Here is a 19,233-nt window from a genome sequence, read left to right on the forward strand (position 1 = left end):
GGAGTTCGTTTTTGACAGACTCCCAGCCCATATACTCTTATGGCTACCCTGCACTTACAATGTCTAAGGTTTTGCTTAGACACTGTAGGGGCATAGTGCTCATGCACATATGCCCTCACCTGTGGTATAGTGCACCCTGCCTTAGGGCTGTAAGGCCTACTAGAGGGGTGACTTACCTATGCCACAGGCAGTGGGAGGTTGGCATGGCACCCTGAGGGGAGTGCCATGTCGACTTAGTCATTTTCTCCCCATCAGCACACACAAGCTGGCAAGCAGTGTGTCTGTGCTGAGTGAGGGGTCCCTAGGGTGGCATAAGACATGCTGCAGCCCTTAGAGACCTTCCCTGGCATCAGGGCCCTTGGTACCAGGGGTACCAGTTACAAGGGACTTACCTAGGTGCCAGGGTTGTGCCAATTGTGGAAACAATGGTACATTTTAGGTGAAAGAACACTGGTGCTGGGGCCTGGTTAGCAGGGTCCCAGCACACTTCTCAGTCAAGTCAGCATCAGTATCAGGCAAAAAGTGGGGGGTAACTGCAACAGGAAGCCATTTCTTTACACAAGCCCCCCCCAGCCCACAGGCCAGGAGACTCAGCCAAAGCTGGGAGAGTCTTCCTAGTCTGTCAGGCGAGGAAGAGTAGAGGAAATAGGCTGGTTTGTTGCAGGGCCTACTCTGCCTTACATCCTCCTGTTCAGGTCATTCCCTCTGGGGAACTGACCCACTTCCACAGTGATAGGACCTAGTCTGAACTGCCTCTTGCCTGTGCTTTTTAGGTCTTCACCCATTCTCTCTATTTTGGGGTTAGAGGTATCCACCTCTGCTAATCTTATCTTAGCCAGGGTCACCCCTAGCTTACCCAAAGAGGTTACCCAGAGCTGGAGTAACCCCACCATGACCAGCAGGGTCAGGGGGCCTAACTTGCTATTTGGCATGGGGTCAGACCACCATGCCAAGGATAGTGCAGCCATAAAGGCTAACACCCAGCAGAGGCCACTGACAGCTATCAGTGCCCAGAACCACACCTTTAGCTCTTCACCTACAAGGGAAGGGGCTAAGTTACAGGCTTCTTTGGGTTCAGGGTGCCTGTCTGCTGTATTAGAGTGGGGGGTTACCACATCTTGTAGTAAACACCCTTCTTCCACTCTTTCTTCTGTTAGCTGAGGAGCCACCCACTCAGGCTTAACAGTTGCCTGACTAGCCAGGACTTCTTGTGGGTCAGGTTGGACTTTATCAGAGCCACTTTTGGAGTTCTCCCCTACTGGAGCAGAATCTCCTTGGCTTGCTGGAACCTTGGCTAAAGGTTGTCCACCTTTCCTACTCTGTTTCCTTTTCTTTTTCTTCTGGGGCCTACTTGCATTTACTGCAGAGGCAGGCACTCCAGAATCCTTGGGAGAGGACTGGCACTGGACCAGTTCCTCTCTTGGGCTCTGACTAACCTCTGGGTAGTCATTCAAGGGGGAGGTCTGTACTGACTACCACCCTTCTCCAGCTAAAAGTCCCACCCACTTCTATGGGCACAAAAGCCACAGGCCTATCAGTGACCCTGTCTGGGCTAACTCTTACTCTGGCCATCTCACCTGGGAGGTACTGGTTTGAGAACACCAGCCTGTCATGCACAATAGTGTGACTGGCACAAGTGTCTCTCAGGGCAGTGGCTGGGATTCCATTCACCAGTAGGTGGTGGAAGTGTCTACTTCCCTCTGGAATCTCCAACTCACCTGTTGGGCCCTTTTTCCAGTTGAAGGCTAAGAAGACCTCCTCATCTGAGGAGTCATCCCCAAGGGCTACACTGGTCACCCCTGGGATTTTGCTAGGGGGTTTGTTTTTGGGACAAGAAGTGTCCTTGGTGTGGTGCCCTGTCGGTTTACAGTTATGGCACCATGCCTTAGTGGCATCCCAGCTCTTACCCTGGTACCCACCTTTGTTTTGGGTTGTGTCTCGGGGCCCACCCACCTGGTCTGGTTTTTGGGGGCCTACAGAGGACTCTTTTTGTTTGTTTCTAGTGTCACCCACTTTCTCCTGGGGATGCTTTGTAACCCCTTTCTTTTGGTCACCCCCAGTGGAAGTTTTGGTTACCCTAGTCTTGACCCAGTGGTCTGCCTTCTTTCCCAATTCTTGGGGAGAAATTGGACCTAGGTCTACCAGATACTGATGCAACTTTTCATTGAAGCAGTTACTTAAAATGTGTTCTTTCATAAACAAATTATAAAGCCCAACATAGTCATGCACTTCATTTCCAGTTACCCAACCATCTAGTGTTTTTACTGAGTAGTCTACAAAGTCAACCCAGGTCTGGCTCGAGGATTTTTGAGCCCCCCTGAATCTAATCCTATACTCCTCAGTGGAGAATCCAAAGCCCTCAATCAGGGTACCCTTCATGAGGTCATAAGATTCTGCATCTTTTTTAGAGAGTGTGAGGAGTCTATCCCTACACTTTCCTGTGAACATTTCCCAAAGGAGAGCACCCCAGTGAGATTTGTTAACTTTTCTGGTTTCACAAGCCCTCTCAAAAGCTGTGAACCATTTGGTGATATCATCACCATCTTCATATTTAGTTACAATCCCTTTGGGGATTTTCAACATGTCAGGAGAATCTCTGACCCTAGTTATGTTGCTGCCACCATTGATGGGTCCTAGGCCCATCTCTTGTCTTTCCCTTTCTATGGCTAGGATCTGTTTTTCCAAAGCCAATCTTTTGGCCATCCTAGCTAACTGAATGTCCTCTTCACTGGAGTTATCCTCAGTGATTTCAGAGAGGTTGGACCCTCCTGTGAGGGAGCCAGCATCTCTGACTATTATTTTTGGAGTCAGGGCTTGAGAAGCCCTGTTCTCCCTAGATAGGACTGGTGGAGGGGATTCTTCCTCCAGTTCACTATCATCCTCCTCTGTGTTATCCACAGAGGGGTTGGCTCTATCATACTCTGCCAACAGCTCCTGGAGCTGTGCTTTGGTAGGTCTGGAGCCCATTGTTATTTTTCTTATGTTACAGAGTGACCTTAGCTCTCTCATCTGGAGATGGAGGTAAGGTGTGGTGTCGAGTTCCACCACATTCACATCTGTGCTAGACATTATGCTTCTAAAAGTTGGAATACTTTTTAAGAAACTAAAACTGGTTCTGGGTCTAATTCAAACTTTTACAAACTTTTAAACTCTGAAAGAAATGCTAACAGGGACTAACACAAGGCCCTAGCAGCACTTTAAAGAATTTAGAAAACTTTTCAAATTGCAAAAATCAATTTCTAATGACAATTTTGGAATTTGTCGTGTGATCAGGTATTGGCTGAGTAGTCCAGCAAATGCAAAGTCTTGTACCCCACCGCTGATCCACCAATGTAGGAAGTTGGCTCTGTATGTGCTATTTCAAAGTAAGGAATAGCATGCACAGAGTCCAAGGGTTCCCCTTAGAGGTAAAATAGTGGTAAAAAGAGATAATACTAATGCTCTATTTTGTGGTAGTGTGGTCGAGCAGTAGGCTTATCCAAGGAGTAGTGTTAGGCATTTGTTGTACATACACATAGACAATAAATGAGGTACACACACTCAGAGACAAATCCAGCCAATAGGTTTTGTATAGAAAAATATATTTTCTTAGTTTATTTTAAGAACCACAGGTTCAAATTTAACATGTAATATCTTGTTTGAAAGGTATTGCAGGTAAGTACATTAGGAACTTTGAATCATTTCAATTGCATGTATACTTTTCAAGTTATTCACAAATAGCTATTTTAAAAGTGGACACAGTGCAATTTTCACAGTTCCTGGGGGAGGTAAGTTTTTGTTAGTTTTACCAGGTAAGTAAGACACTTACAGGGTTCAGTTCTTGGTCCAAGGTAGCCCACCGTTGGGGGTTCAGAGCAACCCCAAAGTTACCACACCAGCAGATCAGGGCCGGTCAGGTGCAGAGTTCAAAGTGGTGCCCAAAACGCATAGGCTCCAATGGAGAGAAGGGGGTGCCCCGGTTCCAGTCTGCCAGCAGGTAAGTACCCGCGTCTTCGGGGGGCAGACCAGGGGGGTTTTGTAGGGCACCGGGGGGGACACAAGCCCACACAGAAATTTCACCCTCAGCGGCGCGGGGGCGGCCGGGTGCAGTGTTAGAACAAGCGTCGGGTTCGCAATGGAAGTCAATGAGAGATCAAGGGATCTCTTCAGCGCTGCAGGCAGGCAAGGGGGGGCTTCCTCGGGGAAACCTCCACTTGGGCAAGGGAGAGGGACTCCTGGGGGTCACTTCTGCAGTGAAAGTCCGGTCCTTCAGGTCCTGGGGGCTGCGGGTGCAGGGTCTTTTCCAGGCGTCGGGATTAGGTTTCAGAGAGTCGCGGTCAGGGGAAGCCTCGGGATTCCCTCTGCAGGCGGCGCTGTGGGGGCTCAGGGGGGACAGGTTTTGGTACTCACAGTCGTAGAGTAGTCCGGGGGTCCTCCCTGAGGTGTTGGTCCTCCACCAGCCGAGTCGGGGTCGCCGGGTGCAGTGTTGCAAGTCTCACGCTTCTTGCGGGGAGATTGCAGGGTTCTTTAAAGCTGCTCCTTTGGATAAAGTTGCAGTCTTTTTGGAGCAGGTCCGCTGTCCTCGGGAGTTTCTTGTCGTCGTCGAAGCAGGGCAGTCCTCAGAGGATTCAGAGGTCGCTGGTCCCTTTGGAAGGCGTCGCTGGAGCAGAGTTCTTTGGAAGGCAGGAGACAGGCCGGTGAGTTTCTGGAGCCAAGGCAGTTGTTGTCTTCTGGTCTTCCTCTGCAGGGGTTTTCAGCTAGGCAGTCCTTCTTCTTGTTGTTGCAGGAATCTATTTTCCTAGGTTCAGGGAAGCCCTTAAATACTAAATTTAAGGGCGTGTTTAGGTCTGGGGGGTTAGTAGCCAATGGCTGCTAGCCCTGAGGGTGAGTACACCCTCTTTGTGCCTCCTCCCAAAGGGAGGGGGTCACATCCCTAATCCTATTGGGGGAATCCTCCATCTGCAAGATGGAGGATTTCTAGAAGTCAGAGTCACCTCAGCTCAGGACACCTTAGGGGCTGTCCTGACTGGCCAGTGACGACTCCTTGTTTTTCTCATTATCTCTCCTGGACTTGCCGCCAAAAGTGGGGGCTGGGTCCAGGAGGCGGGCATCTCCACTAGCTGGAGTGCCCTGGGGCATTGTAACACGAAGCTTGAGCCTTTGAAGCTCACTGCTAGGTGTTACAGTTCCTGCAGGGGGGAGGTGTGAAGCACCTCCACCCAGAGCAGGCTTTGTTTCTGTCCTCAGAGAGCACAAAGGCTCTCACCGCATGAGGTCAGACACTCGTCTCTCAGCAGCAGGCTGGCACAGACCAGTCAGTCCTGCACTGAACAATTGGGTAAAATACAGGGGGTATCTCTAAGATGCCCTCTGTGTGCATTTTTTAATAAATCCAACACTGGCATCAGTGTGGGTTTATTATTCTGAGAAGTTTGATACTAGACTTCCCAGTATTCAGTGTAGCCATTATGGAGCTGTGGAGTTCGTTTTTGACAGACTCCCAGCCCATATACTCTTATGGCTACCCTGCACTTACAATGTCTAAGGTTTTGCTTAGACACTGTAGGGGCATAGTGCTCATGCACATATGCCCTCACCTGTGGTATAGTGCACCCTGCCTTAGGGCTGTAAGGCCTACTAGAGGGGTGACTTACCTATGCCACAGGCAGTGGGAGGTTGGCATGGCACCCTGAGGGGAGTGCCATGTCGACTTAGTCATTTTCTCCCCATCAGCACACACAAGCTGGCAAGCAGTGTGTCTGTGCTGAGTGAGGGGTCCCTAGGGTGGCATAAGACATGCTGCAGCCCTTAGAGACCTTCCCTGGCATCAGGGCCCTTGGTACCAGGGGTACCAGTTACAAGGGACTTACCTAGGTGCCAGGGTTGTGCCAATTGTGGAAACAATGGTACATTTTAGGTGAAAGAACACTGGTGCTGGGGCCTGGTTAGCAGGGTCCCAGCACACTTCTCAGTCAAGTCAGCATCAGTATCAGGCAAAAAGTGGGGGGTAACTGCAACAGGGAGCCATTTCTTTACAGCTATCACCTCAGATTGCAAACTTGGTCACTTAAATTTTCTTTCCTTTATTAATCAAAACTTTACAAAGTCTTTATGTACTCTACTTAGATCCTCCCCTAGAAAGTACAATTACGGGACATTTTGTGTCTGTCTATGAGATTACAGTACCCTTTATCCCCATTATTAATCGGTTCATTGGCTTTCCGTCTTCCTCAGAATTACAGTTTTCATGGGCAGAGCAATATCATTACATGTTGCATTCCCAATGCAACCATCTTTCATTCTGCTATAACCTCTAGATTACAAGTCACAACTCAAATTCTGTCATTAATCACTTGTCAACACTAACGTAAAATACAATGCGAGAATCCACCCACCACCATTTACATAAGACACCATACCAAGAGTCTGCTCCATACACCTTTGACTAGAACCTGCACAATAACTTTCAACACCTCACCATATACTGTTATACATATACATATGTCTACCATCCACTAAGCGTGAATGTTTGCAAAGTGCACACAATGCATTTTTCAGGCCCATGTTGCGGCGACTGATTAAGCAACCTGCAGCTGTAAAATGCAAGCATAAAGTAGTATAAATATGAGAAATGAATAATACAGTGGGACCATTTAATATTTCACATGAGTCCCTCAAAGCTCGTTTTTGTGTGTGTTCTCAAAATTATAGAAATATAAATAATTACCAAATTTATGGGATTAGAATCTCTGCTCGCGTGGCTGCTTGTGAAAAATAGGTCCTAAACAAAATTGTTCCTCTGAGATCTGGCTTATTGAAGAAGAAAAAAAATGTTTTTTAATTAAACTGTTTCTGTTTATGAAAACTGACGCTTATCAAATCGAGCTGTTCATCTTTTGAGCATGCCGATTGGTAAACGGTGGGTAGCTGAACATGTACAGATTTGCCAGAGGCTTAGAAATACAACCTGAGAAAACGAGAAACTAAGGCAAGTCTCAGAGGTGTGAAGGTATGCAGCAGTCTCACCATTTGTCTAATCTTATGGACAACAGGTTCCAAAACATAACCTGACTAGAATGGGAAGCGCCATGCCCGTTTTCCCATGGAACCCTTAAGAAATGCACTTTCTGTCACTGAAATTGGCCTAAAGAATTTCGCTCACTGGCTTGATATGGAGCCTTCTGCTAATAGGATTGTTGAGCTAATATTAAAACATTAAGCATGCAAAGATCCAACTACCAACAGGTATTAAGCCCACTCACCCAGAAGGTGTTCACCAAAGATAGAAATAGCTGTTGTGCAAACACCAGGCAACACAAGAATCGAACAAATACTAAATCTGTTTGCAGTTACACTAGAAAAGGATGGTGCCCTTGGCAGGCAACTGGAAATTATATCTTGAATGAGAAGGCATGCAGGAATCACCAGAGGCCTAAACCAACTCTTGGTTTGCGGAAGGATTTGCAACAATCACATTTTGCCATTTAGCATAAGTGGTATGATGGCACAGACCAGGACTCAAATTTTCCAGCAACAGTAGCTCGGAAACTCGGCATGCGTAAGCTTTTTGTGAAGGAAGTACTGAGCACTTGCATAGGGAAAATGTACACCACAAATGTCTGCCTTACAAAGCTTTGCTGCAGAGCGCAGTTCCGTATACAGTAGTACTAAATGAAAATGGACCCGCGGTATGCCTTTGCCAGTTCCTGGGTTACGTAGCTTCTGCCCCCTGAGTAGACCTCCCATCAACTAAAGAGGTCTCAGAGGAACTGAGACACACTTACATTAGACACCCGGCACTAACTTAGGTGGAGGCTACACACAGGAAGTCCATCAAAAAGAGATACGAGGTAACAGAGAATTTACTTATGCAGATAGATGAGAACTACAGAAATAGAGTGGTAGGCAATATGTCACAGTAAGAGGCGTGGCAAAGGTGGGCAAGTAGTTCCGACTAGTTTATTAAGTAGGTAATGTGGGACTGATTAACAACAACAAAAAACCTTTACATCGCCAGCTCTCTCTCTCTATGTCGCCTACTTTCTTCAGTACTTTCCCCCATTAGCACTTGAGGCAAATTTAGTGGAGCACAAAGCCTTTTTTGACAGTCCTTTATATTATACAAAAAACGGAGGTCTGATTTATTCATTGGAAGTTGGGATTAAGAAAACCAGTTTGTCAGTTTGTGAGAAAGTTTTTTTTTTTTTTTTTTAATTAACTTATAACACCTTCAGCTTTATTCTGAACTACATCGAACACCCAATAGCCTGCAGATAATTTATTTTACTATCAAAACACACCACTAGCTAGAAAGTAAAGAAACCCCCGCCATCTGATAACTTTAGGATTCGAGAAAGCATCCCATCCAAAAAAAGATATTCCGAAGGGGTGACCATACAGCAGCCAGGGAAATCAACAACCCTCCAAGATAACAGCCATCAAAAGGGTGTCCTGTATTTGACCAGGTGATCAGACAGAGGCAGAAAGGAGGTGGTGCTTGTGTGCATGCCCACAAACTGTGTCAAGTCTAAGATGATCTGAAAACAAACTTGGGGTTATGGAAGTCCCACCTGAGCTGATGTCTGACTGCAGACAGAGCAAGCAGTATGTGGTGTGGCACAATAGCAGTATATGGAAGGGCTTGACTGCAAAACAAGGAAGACAGGCAAGTAATTACCTGGGTGGAAACACTGATTCTGCAGCTGGAAATGACAGGAAGGTCCTTTGAAAATAGTCCAATCCAACTAATATGGCAGGAGACTCCCAAGGCCCATGAGAAGACTTCATCAGTAATAGTACAACCACGAGTGCAACAAGCCATGTGGCTAGCTTTAGAGTACGAGATATATTATGAAGGGACTTGTCCACACCCCACTGGGGCCTAACACACAATGCCTATTCTTAGGAAAAGGGCCTAAAAAGAAAACAAAATTTTTGTATCAAAGAAAGGCTTACTACATACCTACAAGAGGAGGACTACCACTCCTGAAATCCTTCACCAAAACCAAGGCGGCTCGAGATTTAGAATAATGGAAATGCAACATAAAACAGAACATAACACTACCTAACTAAATACAAAATTTGACTATCTAAAAGAATATGCCTCAGTATTTCAGAATAGTGGTACTTAAGTCGAGAAGACACAATCCAGACCCAGAAGACTAAGCCAACACAAAATATGGTGCTGTGGCCGATCTACAACATCAGTGCAAAAGTGAGTGGAAATTATGAGAGATAAAGTGCAGGGTTACTACCCTCTGCCAGGCTGAGCAGAACAACGGAGAATAAAATATATTGATTTTGGAGCGAGGAGGAGATACAAAATTTGCTGCTAATCTAATAAAAGAAAGTGTTTTCACTTTGCAGCTAGAATAGTGTGCGGACACAACAATTCACAGCAGAAGGAGATAAGAGCAGCTCCTTCTTTAATGCACGAGACCTGAAGGGTGGTTATGAAATGAACCACCAGGGAAGGTGGGAAAATTGAGCACCTGGAGCAATTTGGGAAGCATCGTTGTGCCAACAGGATGTCAAAGGAAAATTACATTCTACACCAGTCCACCCAAATACATACCTTGCACTATACTTCACACACATGCTACCAATCTACAAATATCTCCACCCTCTGTGACTCTACCCAGATCCCCACAACATCTTTTGATTAACTGCTATCTACAATTATCTCTGCAACCCAATCCTCTAACTAATGCTGAATCTCTGAAATCGGAATTCCTAAATTACAGCCCAGAAAAAAAGGATACATGCATACCATTCATTCGGTAGGCAAGAGTGTGGAATTATGGCAGGTACTGAAGGTGCAAGACACTGAACATCATCCATCTGGAGATGAGGGCTATCTAATATGATGAGATGATGGAAACACCTGACCGTATTAAAGTCATGTTTTTATGGCAAAGGTAGAAAAACTGATTGATTAAAACAAATTTCTTGTTAAGTATATTTTCTACTTGAAATTTAAAGATGACAAAGATTACATCTGAAAAACACATATTCCTCATCCATCTTTTGAGTATGTTACAACCCTTAGCTCAAACTCTTTTCAAGAGACAGCCATCAAAAGCAAATGGCCTGATTCCACATTTAACCCTTTCTGACTCGAGATCTGGAAGCCATTTGAGATAATTTTTCTTACAATGCCTTTTTCTGGCCATTTGCAAGATTTTTCTAGTGTAATGGTTACCATGTCTAACAAGCGCCTACCAGGCAGGTAAGTTGAAGGAGGTTGTAAGGAAATGCCTCCTTGGCATGGTTGCCCCCTGACTTTTTGCCTTTGCTGATGCTATGTTTACAATTGAAAGTGTGCTGAGGCCTGCTAACCAGGCCCCAGCACCAGTGTTCTTTCCTTAACCTGTACTTTTGTATCCACAATTGGCAGACCCTGGCATCCAGATAAGTCCCTTGTAACTGGTACTTCTAGTACCAAGGGCCCTGATGCCAAGGAAGGTCTCTAAGGGCTGCAGCATGTCTTATGCCACCCTGGAGACCTCTCACTCAGCACAGACACACTGCTTACCAGCTTGTGTGTGCTAGTGAGAACAAAACGAGTAAGTCGACATGGCACTCCCCTCAGGGTGCCATGCCAGCCTCTCACTGCCTATGCAAGTATAGGTCAGTCACCCCTCTAGCAGGCCTTACAGCCCTAAGGCAGGGTGCACTATACCATAGGTGAGGGTACCAGTGCATGAGCATGGTACCCCTACAGTGTCTAAACAAAACCTTAGACATTGTAAGTGCAGGGTAGCCATAAGAGTATATGGTCTGGGAGTCTGTCAAACACGAACTCCACAGCACCATAATGGCTACACTGAAAACTGGGAAGTTTGGTATCAAACTTCTCAGCACAATAAATGCACACTGATGCCAGTGTACATTTTATTGCAAAATACACCCCAGAGGGCACCTTAGAGGTGCCCCCTGAAACTTAACCGACTGTCTGTGTAGGCTGACTAGTTCCAGCAGCCTGCCACACTAGAGACATGTTGCTGGCCCCATGGGGAGAGTGCCTTTGTCACTCTGAGGCCAGTAACAAAGCCTGCACTGGGTGGAGATGCTAACACCTCCCCCAGGCAGGAGCTGTAACACCTGGCGGTGAGCCTCAAAGGCTCACCCCTTTGTCACAGCCCAGCAGGGCACTCCAGCTTAGTGGAGTTGCCCGCCCCCTCCGGCCACGGCCCCCACTTTTGGCGGCAAGGCTGGAGGGAACAAAGAAAGCAACAAGGAGGAGTCACTGGCCAGTCAGGACAGCCCCTAAGGTGTCCTGAGCTGAGGTGACTCTAACTTTTAGAAATCCTCCATCTTGCAGATGGAGGATTCCCCCAATAGGGTTAGGATTGTGACCCCCTCCCCTTGGGAGGAGGCACAAAGAGGGTGTACCCACCCTCAGGGCTAGTAGCCATTGGCTACTAACCCCCCAGACCTAAACACGCCCTTAAATTTAGTATTTAAGGGCTACCCTGAACCCTAGAAAATTAGATTCCTGCAACAAGAAGAAGAAGGACTGCCTAGCTGAAAACCCCTGCAGAGGAAGACCAGAAGACGACAACTGCCTTGGCTCCAGAAACTCACCGGCCTGTCTCCTGCCTTCCAAAGAACTCTGCTCCAGCGACGCCTTCCAAAGGGACCAGCGACCTCTGAATCCTCTGAGGACTGCCCTGCTTCGACGACGACAAGAAACTCCCGAGGACAGCGGACCTGCTCCAAAAAGACTGCAACTTTATCCAAAGGAGCAGCTTTAAAGAACCCTGCAATCTCCCCGCAAGAAGCGTGAGACTTGAAACACTGCACCCGGCGACCCCGACTCGGCTGGTGGAGAACCAACACCTCAGGGAGGACCCCCGGACTACTCTCCGCCTGTGAGTACCAAAACCTGTCCCCCCTGAGCCCCCACAGCGCCGCCTGCAGAGGGAATCCAGAGGCTTCCCCTGACCGCGACTCTCTGAAACCTAAGTCCCGACGCCTTGAAAAGACCCTGCACCCGCAGCCCCCAGGACCTGAAGGACCGGACTTTCACTGGAGAAGTGACCCCCAGGAGTCCCTCTCCCTTGCCCAAGTGGAGGTTTCCCCGAGGAAGCCCCCCCTTGCCTGCCTGCAGCGCTGAAGAGATCCGTTGATCTCTCATAGACTAACATTGCAAACCCGACGCTTGTTTCTACACTGCACCCGGCCGCCCCCGCGCTGCTGAGGGTGAAATTTCTGTGTGGGCTTGTGTCCCCCCCCGGTGCCCTACAAAACCCCCCTGGTCTGCCCTCCGAAGACGCGGGTACTTACCTGCAAGCAGACCGGAACCGGGGCACCCCCTTCTCTCCATTCTAGCCTATGCGTTTTGGGCACCACTTTGAACTCTGCACCTGACCGGCCCTGAGCTGCTGGTGTGGTGACTTTGGGGTTGCTCTGAACCCCCAACGGTGGGCTACCTTGGACCAAGAACTGAACCCTGTAAGTGTCTTACTTACCTGGTAAAACTAACAAAAACTTACCTCCCCCAGGAACTGTGAAAATTGCACTGTGTCCACTTTTGAAATAGCTATTTGTCAATAACTTGAAAAGTATACATGCAATTGAAATGATTCAAAGTTCCTAATGTACTTACCTGCAATACCTTTCAAACAAGATATTACATGTTAAATTTGAACCTGTGGTTCTTAAAATAAACTAAGAAAAGATATTTTTCTATAACAAAACCTATTGGCTGGATTTGTCTCTGAGTGTGTGTACCTCATTTATTGTCTATGTGTATGTACAACAAATGCTTAACACTACTCCTTGGATAAGCCTACTGCTCGACCACACTACCACGAAATAGAGCATTAGTATTATCTCTTTTGACCACTATTTTACCTCTAAGGGGAACCCTTGGACTCTGTGCATGCTATTCCTTACTTTGAAATAGCACATACAGAGCCAACTTCCTACAGAGGTCATCAAGAAAAAAGGGAACCCACGAGGACAGTTAACATACTGGAAGCATTTAAGAGTTCCAAGTGGATGAGCAAATAAAATAAAACAAAATAAAAAAGAATCAAACATAGTACTAAACCTCTAATATGGTGGAATGTAACATTTCTAAGGAGACTAAAATGTTAGTCAATAGAAGCATGCATTACTGTGCATGCAGTCCTCAGTCCTGTTAAGTATTTCGGAAAAAAGTCAGCACATTTCTGAAGATGTGTAATATCTCGATCACTGCAAAGCAAAACAAACCAACTTAATCTCAATATTTAAAAACTGAAACATACTGTAGTGCTGTTACAAAAATGTAATACTACACCCCACAACACACACATTAAAAATGAACATACTAAGAAACAAACATATACCTTCTTTTCCCACCGAGTCAACAACGGCATTGACAAGGTGCATCACAGTCACTATGGAAGCTTGTAAAAGGCAGAAGAGAAGCATATTAGAAGCAATACAAGAGAGCAGAAATTACAACAGCATTTCTGATTCAGAGTAGAGAAGAAGTGAAGAGGCTTACGCAGTTTCAACTGGAAACCTCAGCAATCTATCAATGATGGTTGACAAAAACAATGCATGCGTCTGTGGAGGTTCAAGCAACTCTGCTGCCCTAATCTGATATTTTCAAATCGCCTTCTTCATTTATCTCAAGACTAAAAAAAACATGGCAGCTTACATACATTTCTAGAGAAAATATCACAATTTAAAGCAAAGTTTAAAAAAAATTAAAAGGGCAAAACCGTCTATCATAGTTGTGGTTTCTAATTAAAAGCAAATTAAGAGAACAAAGTGCAAACATGGACACGAACGTGCTTGTTTCCTACATGTGGTAGCCTATTTAGTTCTGCTATTGTATTGGAAAATGTTCATCCCTGCCATTTCGCAGTGTTACTTATGTTGTTCCAAAATTCATGTTGATGGTGCATCTAAAAAAAATGTGCTCATTTGCCATGTGAGACAGTCAAAAGCGCAGCAAAATAAACTTATATTGCAAAATAATTCACCTGTCGAACTAAGTGAAAGCGCTGTGGTAAATTCAATGCACATGTGCAGTACTGAGTAGCTGCCGAAGGTTACAGTGCCTTCCCGCTATCTAAGTCGTGCCTCTTCTGTCACTGCTTCCTGCAGTTTGCTTCCTACAACATGGTTCCACTTCTTCTCCTCTGCTTTGCGTTCTCCTTGCACCACTATTCATGTTTTCATGTCATGTTTGAAAACTGCACCAGACAGAACATTCTGAGGGTGAAACGCATGCAGAAGTGCGAATGTGCACGAGTCACGAGTGGAATCGCAAGGACACTGGAAATAACCAAACATGCATAACCCACTAAAACTCGCACTGTTTAATGTGGTTCCGTGTAACACGGGCCGCAACGTAGCACTTGCTAAACGTACTACAAAACATTTAACACCTCATAATAGGCACACTGCGTTGCACCGCGTCAACTTTTTGCACTTCGTTAACTTATTTTGTTTTTTTTATTATTACAAAACAGTTTTCTGTTGTAGAAGCGTGCATGTCTTCTAGCACACACAACACAATGTTCTACATAAAGTGCTATTGCGAAATGGCAAAGGAAAGCAAAATGGACAAAACGTAAAAGCAGCTTGCCCACAGAGTAATGGACTGGTAAACGCAGGGATCACAGCCAGTTTGCCTATGAAGCAAGCAACGTCAGCCACCACAAAACAGAAATTGCCCAAATCTGAAGGGAATGACCATGAAAGAAAGTGATTCGGCGAAGAAACCTAATATAGCACACACATCTCCATTACTTCGGTCACAGACACTGCAAAAGAGTTGGAATGAAAAAACGCAATCAGTTTTGATTTCACAGAGCAAATACTGAAGACATGAAAGTGATGCTCTAAACTATTACATCTTTTGATATGTGCCCTCAGGAAGGACGCAGGGCCATCAAAACCATCAAAATCGAAGATAGAAAACTTTTGATTATTAGAGTTTGGAAAGGAATTGCGTTGTCAAAATAACAAATACACTGCCTCCGTCTTTCCGCTTGTCAAGTCACTTAATGGTGAAAAGAATCAACATCAGAATGCATCTGATTAAAAAAAAAAAAAAAATGCTCAATCGGTCACAGAATTTTGATAGCATAGAAAAATGGTCGGTAAGCAGAAAAAAAAAAACACTCTGAGGCTTGAAAGAGGTCTCCTGATGCCAAGGAAGATTGTTCTGGAAACTGCATAGGGTAGTAAGGATTGGTACAGGGCCTAGCTGATCTAGTCCTGTATGCAAAAGTCTCACTTATATTACGAAGACAAATGGATCTGTTTTGTCAAATATGGGAAGAACTGAAGGAAAAGTTTAACTAGTGAAATTATAATTTAACTCAAATACAGAAATTATTCTAAACTTGAATTTCATGTGGACAGTAAGACTTACATGAAGTTCATCAATTAAAGTTCTGCACTGATCATAAATATGTCTTTCCTTTATGTCAGTGGCTCTCAACCTGGGGTCCGGGACCCCTGGGTCTCCTCAGGGGGTCCGCAACTGCTTAGAAAGTTAAGTAATCTTAACAGATTGGGTCCCAAGGTTTCAGTAATAACTCAGAGATGGGGTCCCCAGGTTCCAGTAATTATAAATCAGGGGTCCACAGAAGTCAAAATGTTGGGAACCACTGCTTTATGTCTATTATTAACCAAACTATTTTGCCTCATCATGTGAGGTTGAATCAGTCTTAAAATTTGCAAAATTGACTGAAATGGAAGCATTCTTGCGTTATTTTACTTAAAATTTGCATTTAAAAATGCAAGGAGGGATCAAAGGCACAGCATTGTGACCTTCTCAAAAGGCATACCATTAATAATGATCCACAAAAAAGTATATTGTTTTGGGAGGATTCAAGACCCACAGACCCATGTTAATGACGTTTGTATGCATATAATGCAGCTGAATTGTGTTACAGGCTGTCAGTCACTAAGCCAATGTCTGAAGGTAGTTAGCAAATAATGAGACAACAAACTCTACCATCTGTAGGTGGCTATAATATGTTAGAACTGCAATCATATAAAAGAACTGCATTTTCTAAAATCTGCTAAAGACACAACTAAAAGGAAAGTGGAAGTGCATTAAAAGCAAAATAAAAAGTCAGTGCAACCTGGAACATTCACAGCAAGCAAATGAGAAAGCAAGGAAAACAAATTATTATGAAGGAACTTGTCAACTGTTTGATCAAAGACACTTAACGCACTGCTGTAATATACATATAAAACAACAACCAAAACCAAATTGAAATTATGGCATAGCACCTACGACGTACAATGAGTAATAAAGGGAGCTTTAGTGAATATATTTAATGATGCTAAAAGGCTATTATAAATAAAGGAACTCCATTAACTGTTCTGCATCAGGTAGCTTTCAGAAAAGTAGCTCTAGAATTGCCGTTGGTGGCTTACACACTAAAAGGATTTAACACAATTGTATATTCTTTTCAATTGAAAATCACCATAAACCCAATTTTGTGTAAAAAAATAGTGAAAAGGAAAATAAATATTTGAGTAAGAGTCTCGAATGTAGGGCTAAAAATAAAGTATGTGCTTGGCAAGAATAGCACATTTGTTTTAAAAAAAGCTTTTGAAATTACTCTTTCCGCACTGCTTCCTTTATTACAATTACAATCAAACTTACAAGTGCACCTTTCTTACACTCTGCTCTCGCTCAATGGTGATCTGATCCATATTGGAGCTGAGGCCGTAGTGAGAGAAAAAAAGAGGAAACAGAGAACCTTAAACCATCATCAGAGCATCAGATTCAACGTCAGTGCTGTTACATTCTGCAAGGACTCACTAAATGGTGCAATTTTTTGTCTTTTCCACACACGTATGGGATCTACATACTTGGACTACAATGTAAATCTCCACAGAATATCGATAGTGTTAATGACATATCTGGCTAAATTATCTGTACCCAAAAAAAGAAGATGCGGTTGCCAGACATACCATTGTCATCGCAGGATTCAGACTGGAAGGAGCTTAGTGACTGGATCTCAGACATGCTTTCCCGAGGGTTGTACGGATGGGAAGGTTTTTCCTCTAGAGACTTCTTTGACAGGCAAGGCTCGAGGTCTACTACTTTCGCTGCAGGTAAGAGGAAAGAAAGATCAAAGTTAAATTCAAACGAGAAATACACAGTTTGCGTAAGCCAAGAGGTTACCATCAGCAAACTGACCCATGCTGTATCATAGAAACACTCATAAATTGTGAGGAGACAGCAGGAAAAATAAAGTGAGAATTAAAACAAACAGATTATTTTTAATGAGTCGCGGTAGTGTTTAACTGTAAAGGAAAGACGTCATCATTTGCCGACAGACAGCAGAGTACTGGTTATATACTGGAAATGAAACAGAAACTAAGTTCAACAAATTTGCTATTAGACTTCAAAGCATGTGACCGATTAAGGGAAGATGATCCACTCCTTAAAACTGTGGTACTTCTGATTCAAAATCCATCAATCAAGTCAAATCAAATCCAACAACCCAAAACAGCTAAACAATACTCCAGCGAAGATAATGTTTTATAGTTGTACTAGTATACAAAATGTGCAAACTATTGTCCATTCCGTTTTACATTTTTCATAGTGAGAAACAATTGATTTTAGTTGCACAAGACTTTGGGTACAAACATCTATTGTAAAAGGGGTGTGGCAGTGTAATCAACCAACTAGGCAGAAACAAGACCCGATTGTGAGGTAGCTAAATAAATAAACACTGCTAGTACTTCTTTAATGTGGAACTACCATCCGCATAAACTGAGTCGGTTTTAGTATAGCTCGTCAATACTCCAAGTTCTGCAAAAATAGAACTGTAATGATGCAATATAATACTGAAAATATTGTAAATACATAAAGGTAACACTTCTAAGGTCAAATCTAGATACTGAAAGCAAAGTGAATGGCGCTCCAGCCATATACAGTGCTACAGTGAACCGATACATGTTGTGTTCCTTGCATCAACTAGTTAGATCAAATCATGCTCCACCTTTATCATAATCTGAAAAAGAAGAAAAAGGGACCACTTGCTCCAAGGAAGAAATCAGATGATTCACAAACCAACAGTCTTAGCTAATGAAAATGCTCCTTCTTCAGAACATATGTAGGCCAGAATTTCAAGCAAGACTAAAGAGTCTCCTTAGCGTGCTAAAGCAAGAGGGGACAAGGGCCCCATTGCTAAATGTGGAGCCCCCACCACCTGTGTCATTGGGGGATAACAAAGGATGTGCTGATACTGGTAAATGCTCATAGTCAGAGCCACTGTAATTAAGCATCAGGGAAGGACCAAATTATGTGGCATGGTTGACTAAATTATGTACTAAGAAAGGAAATGAAAATGTCACTTACCCAGTGTACATCTGTTCGTGGCATCAGTCGCTGTAGATTCGCATGTTTTGCATAGCTCGCCATCTGGTGTTGGGCCGGAGTGTTACAAGTTGTTTTTCTTCGAAGAAGTCTTTCGAGTCACGGGACCGAGTGACTCCTCCTTTTGTCTCCATTGCGCATGGGCGTCGACTACATCTTCGATTGTTTTTCCCCGCAGAGGGTGAGGTAGGAGTTGAATTGTAGTAATAGTGGCCATGCAATGGAGTGACTAAGTATGTACCTATTTAAGGTTGAGATGATACATATACAAATAGTTGAAGGTAACTTCCAAACTGCTACAGGCTCCCGGGGAGGCGGGTGGGCACATGCGAATCTACAGCAACTGATGCCACGAACAGATGTACACTGGGTAAGTGACATTTTCAGTTCGATGGCATCTGTCGCTGTAGATACGCATGTTTTGCATAGACTAGTAAGCAGTTATCTCCCCAAAAGCGGTGGCTCAGCCTGTAGGAGTGGAAGTAGTTTGAAATAATGTTCTTAATACGGCTTGACCTACTGTGGCTTGTTGTGCGGATAACACGTCTACACAGTAGTGCTTGGTGAATGTGTGAGGCGTAGACCATGTGGCTGCCTTACATATTTCTTGCATTGGGATGTTTCCTAGAAAGGCCATGGTAGCACCTTTCTTTCTGGTTGAGTGTGCCCTTGGTGTAATGGGCAGCTGTCGTTTAGCTTTAAGGTAGCAGATTTGGATGCATTTAACTATCCATCTGGCTATACCTTGTTTTGATATTGGGTTTCCTGCATGAGGTTTTAGAAATGCAATAAATAGTTGTTTAGTCTTTCTGATGTTCTTTGTTCTGTCAATGTAATACATTAATGCTCTTTTGACATCTAATGTATGTAGTGCCCTTTCAGCTACGGTATCTGGCTGT

General features: G+C 44.4%; 1 protein-coding gene across 6 annotated transcripts in view; it reads right to left on the bottom strand.

Moving 5' to 3' along the window:
- Positions 1–19,233, bottom strand: part of FAT1 (FAT atypical cadherin 1) — a 347,884-nt gene that overhangs the window by 7,222 nt on the left and 321,429 nt on the right. For 4 of the 6 annotated variants that reach the window (XM_069200189.1, XM_069200162.1, XM_069200172.1 and 1 more), the window contains exons 26-27: positions 16,921–17,058; positions 13,317–13,376 (exon numbers count right to left, since the gene is read on the bottom strand). In XM_069200189.1, the coding sequence (XP_069056290.1) occupies positions 13,317–13,376; positions 16,921–17,058 (198 nt within the window). The remainder of the gene's footprint in view (positions 1–13,316; positions 13,377–16,920; positions 17,059–19,233) is intronic. The other 2 variants (XM_069200198.1, XM_069200206.1) reach the window with 1 other exon arrangement.

This window comes from Pleurodeles waltl, chromosome 1_2, assembly GCF_031143425.1.
Source record: "Pleurodeles waltl isolate 20211129_DDA chromosome 1_2, aPleWal1.hap1.20221129, whole genome shotgun sequence".
Lineage (NCBI taxonomy): Eukaryota > Metazoa > Chordata > Amphibia > Caudata > Salamandridae > Pleurodeles > Pleurodeles waltl.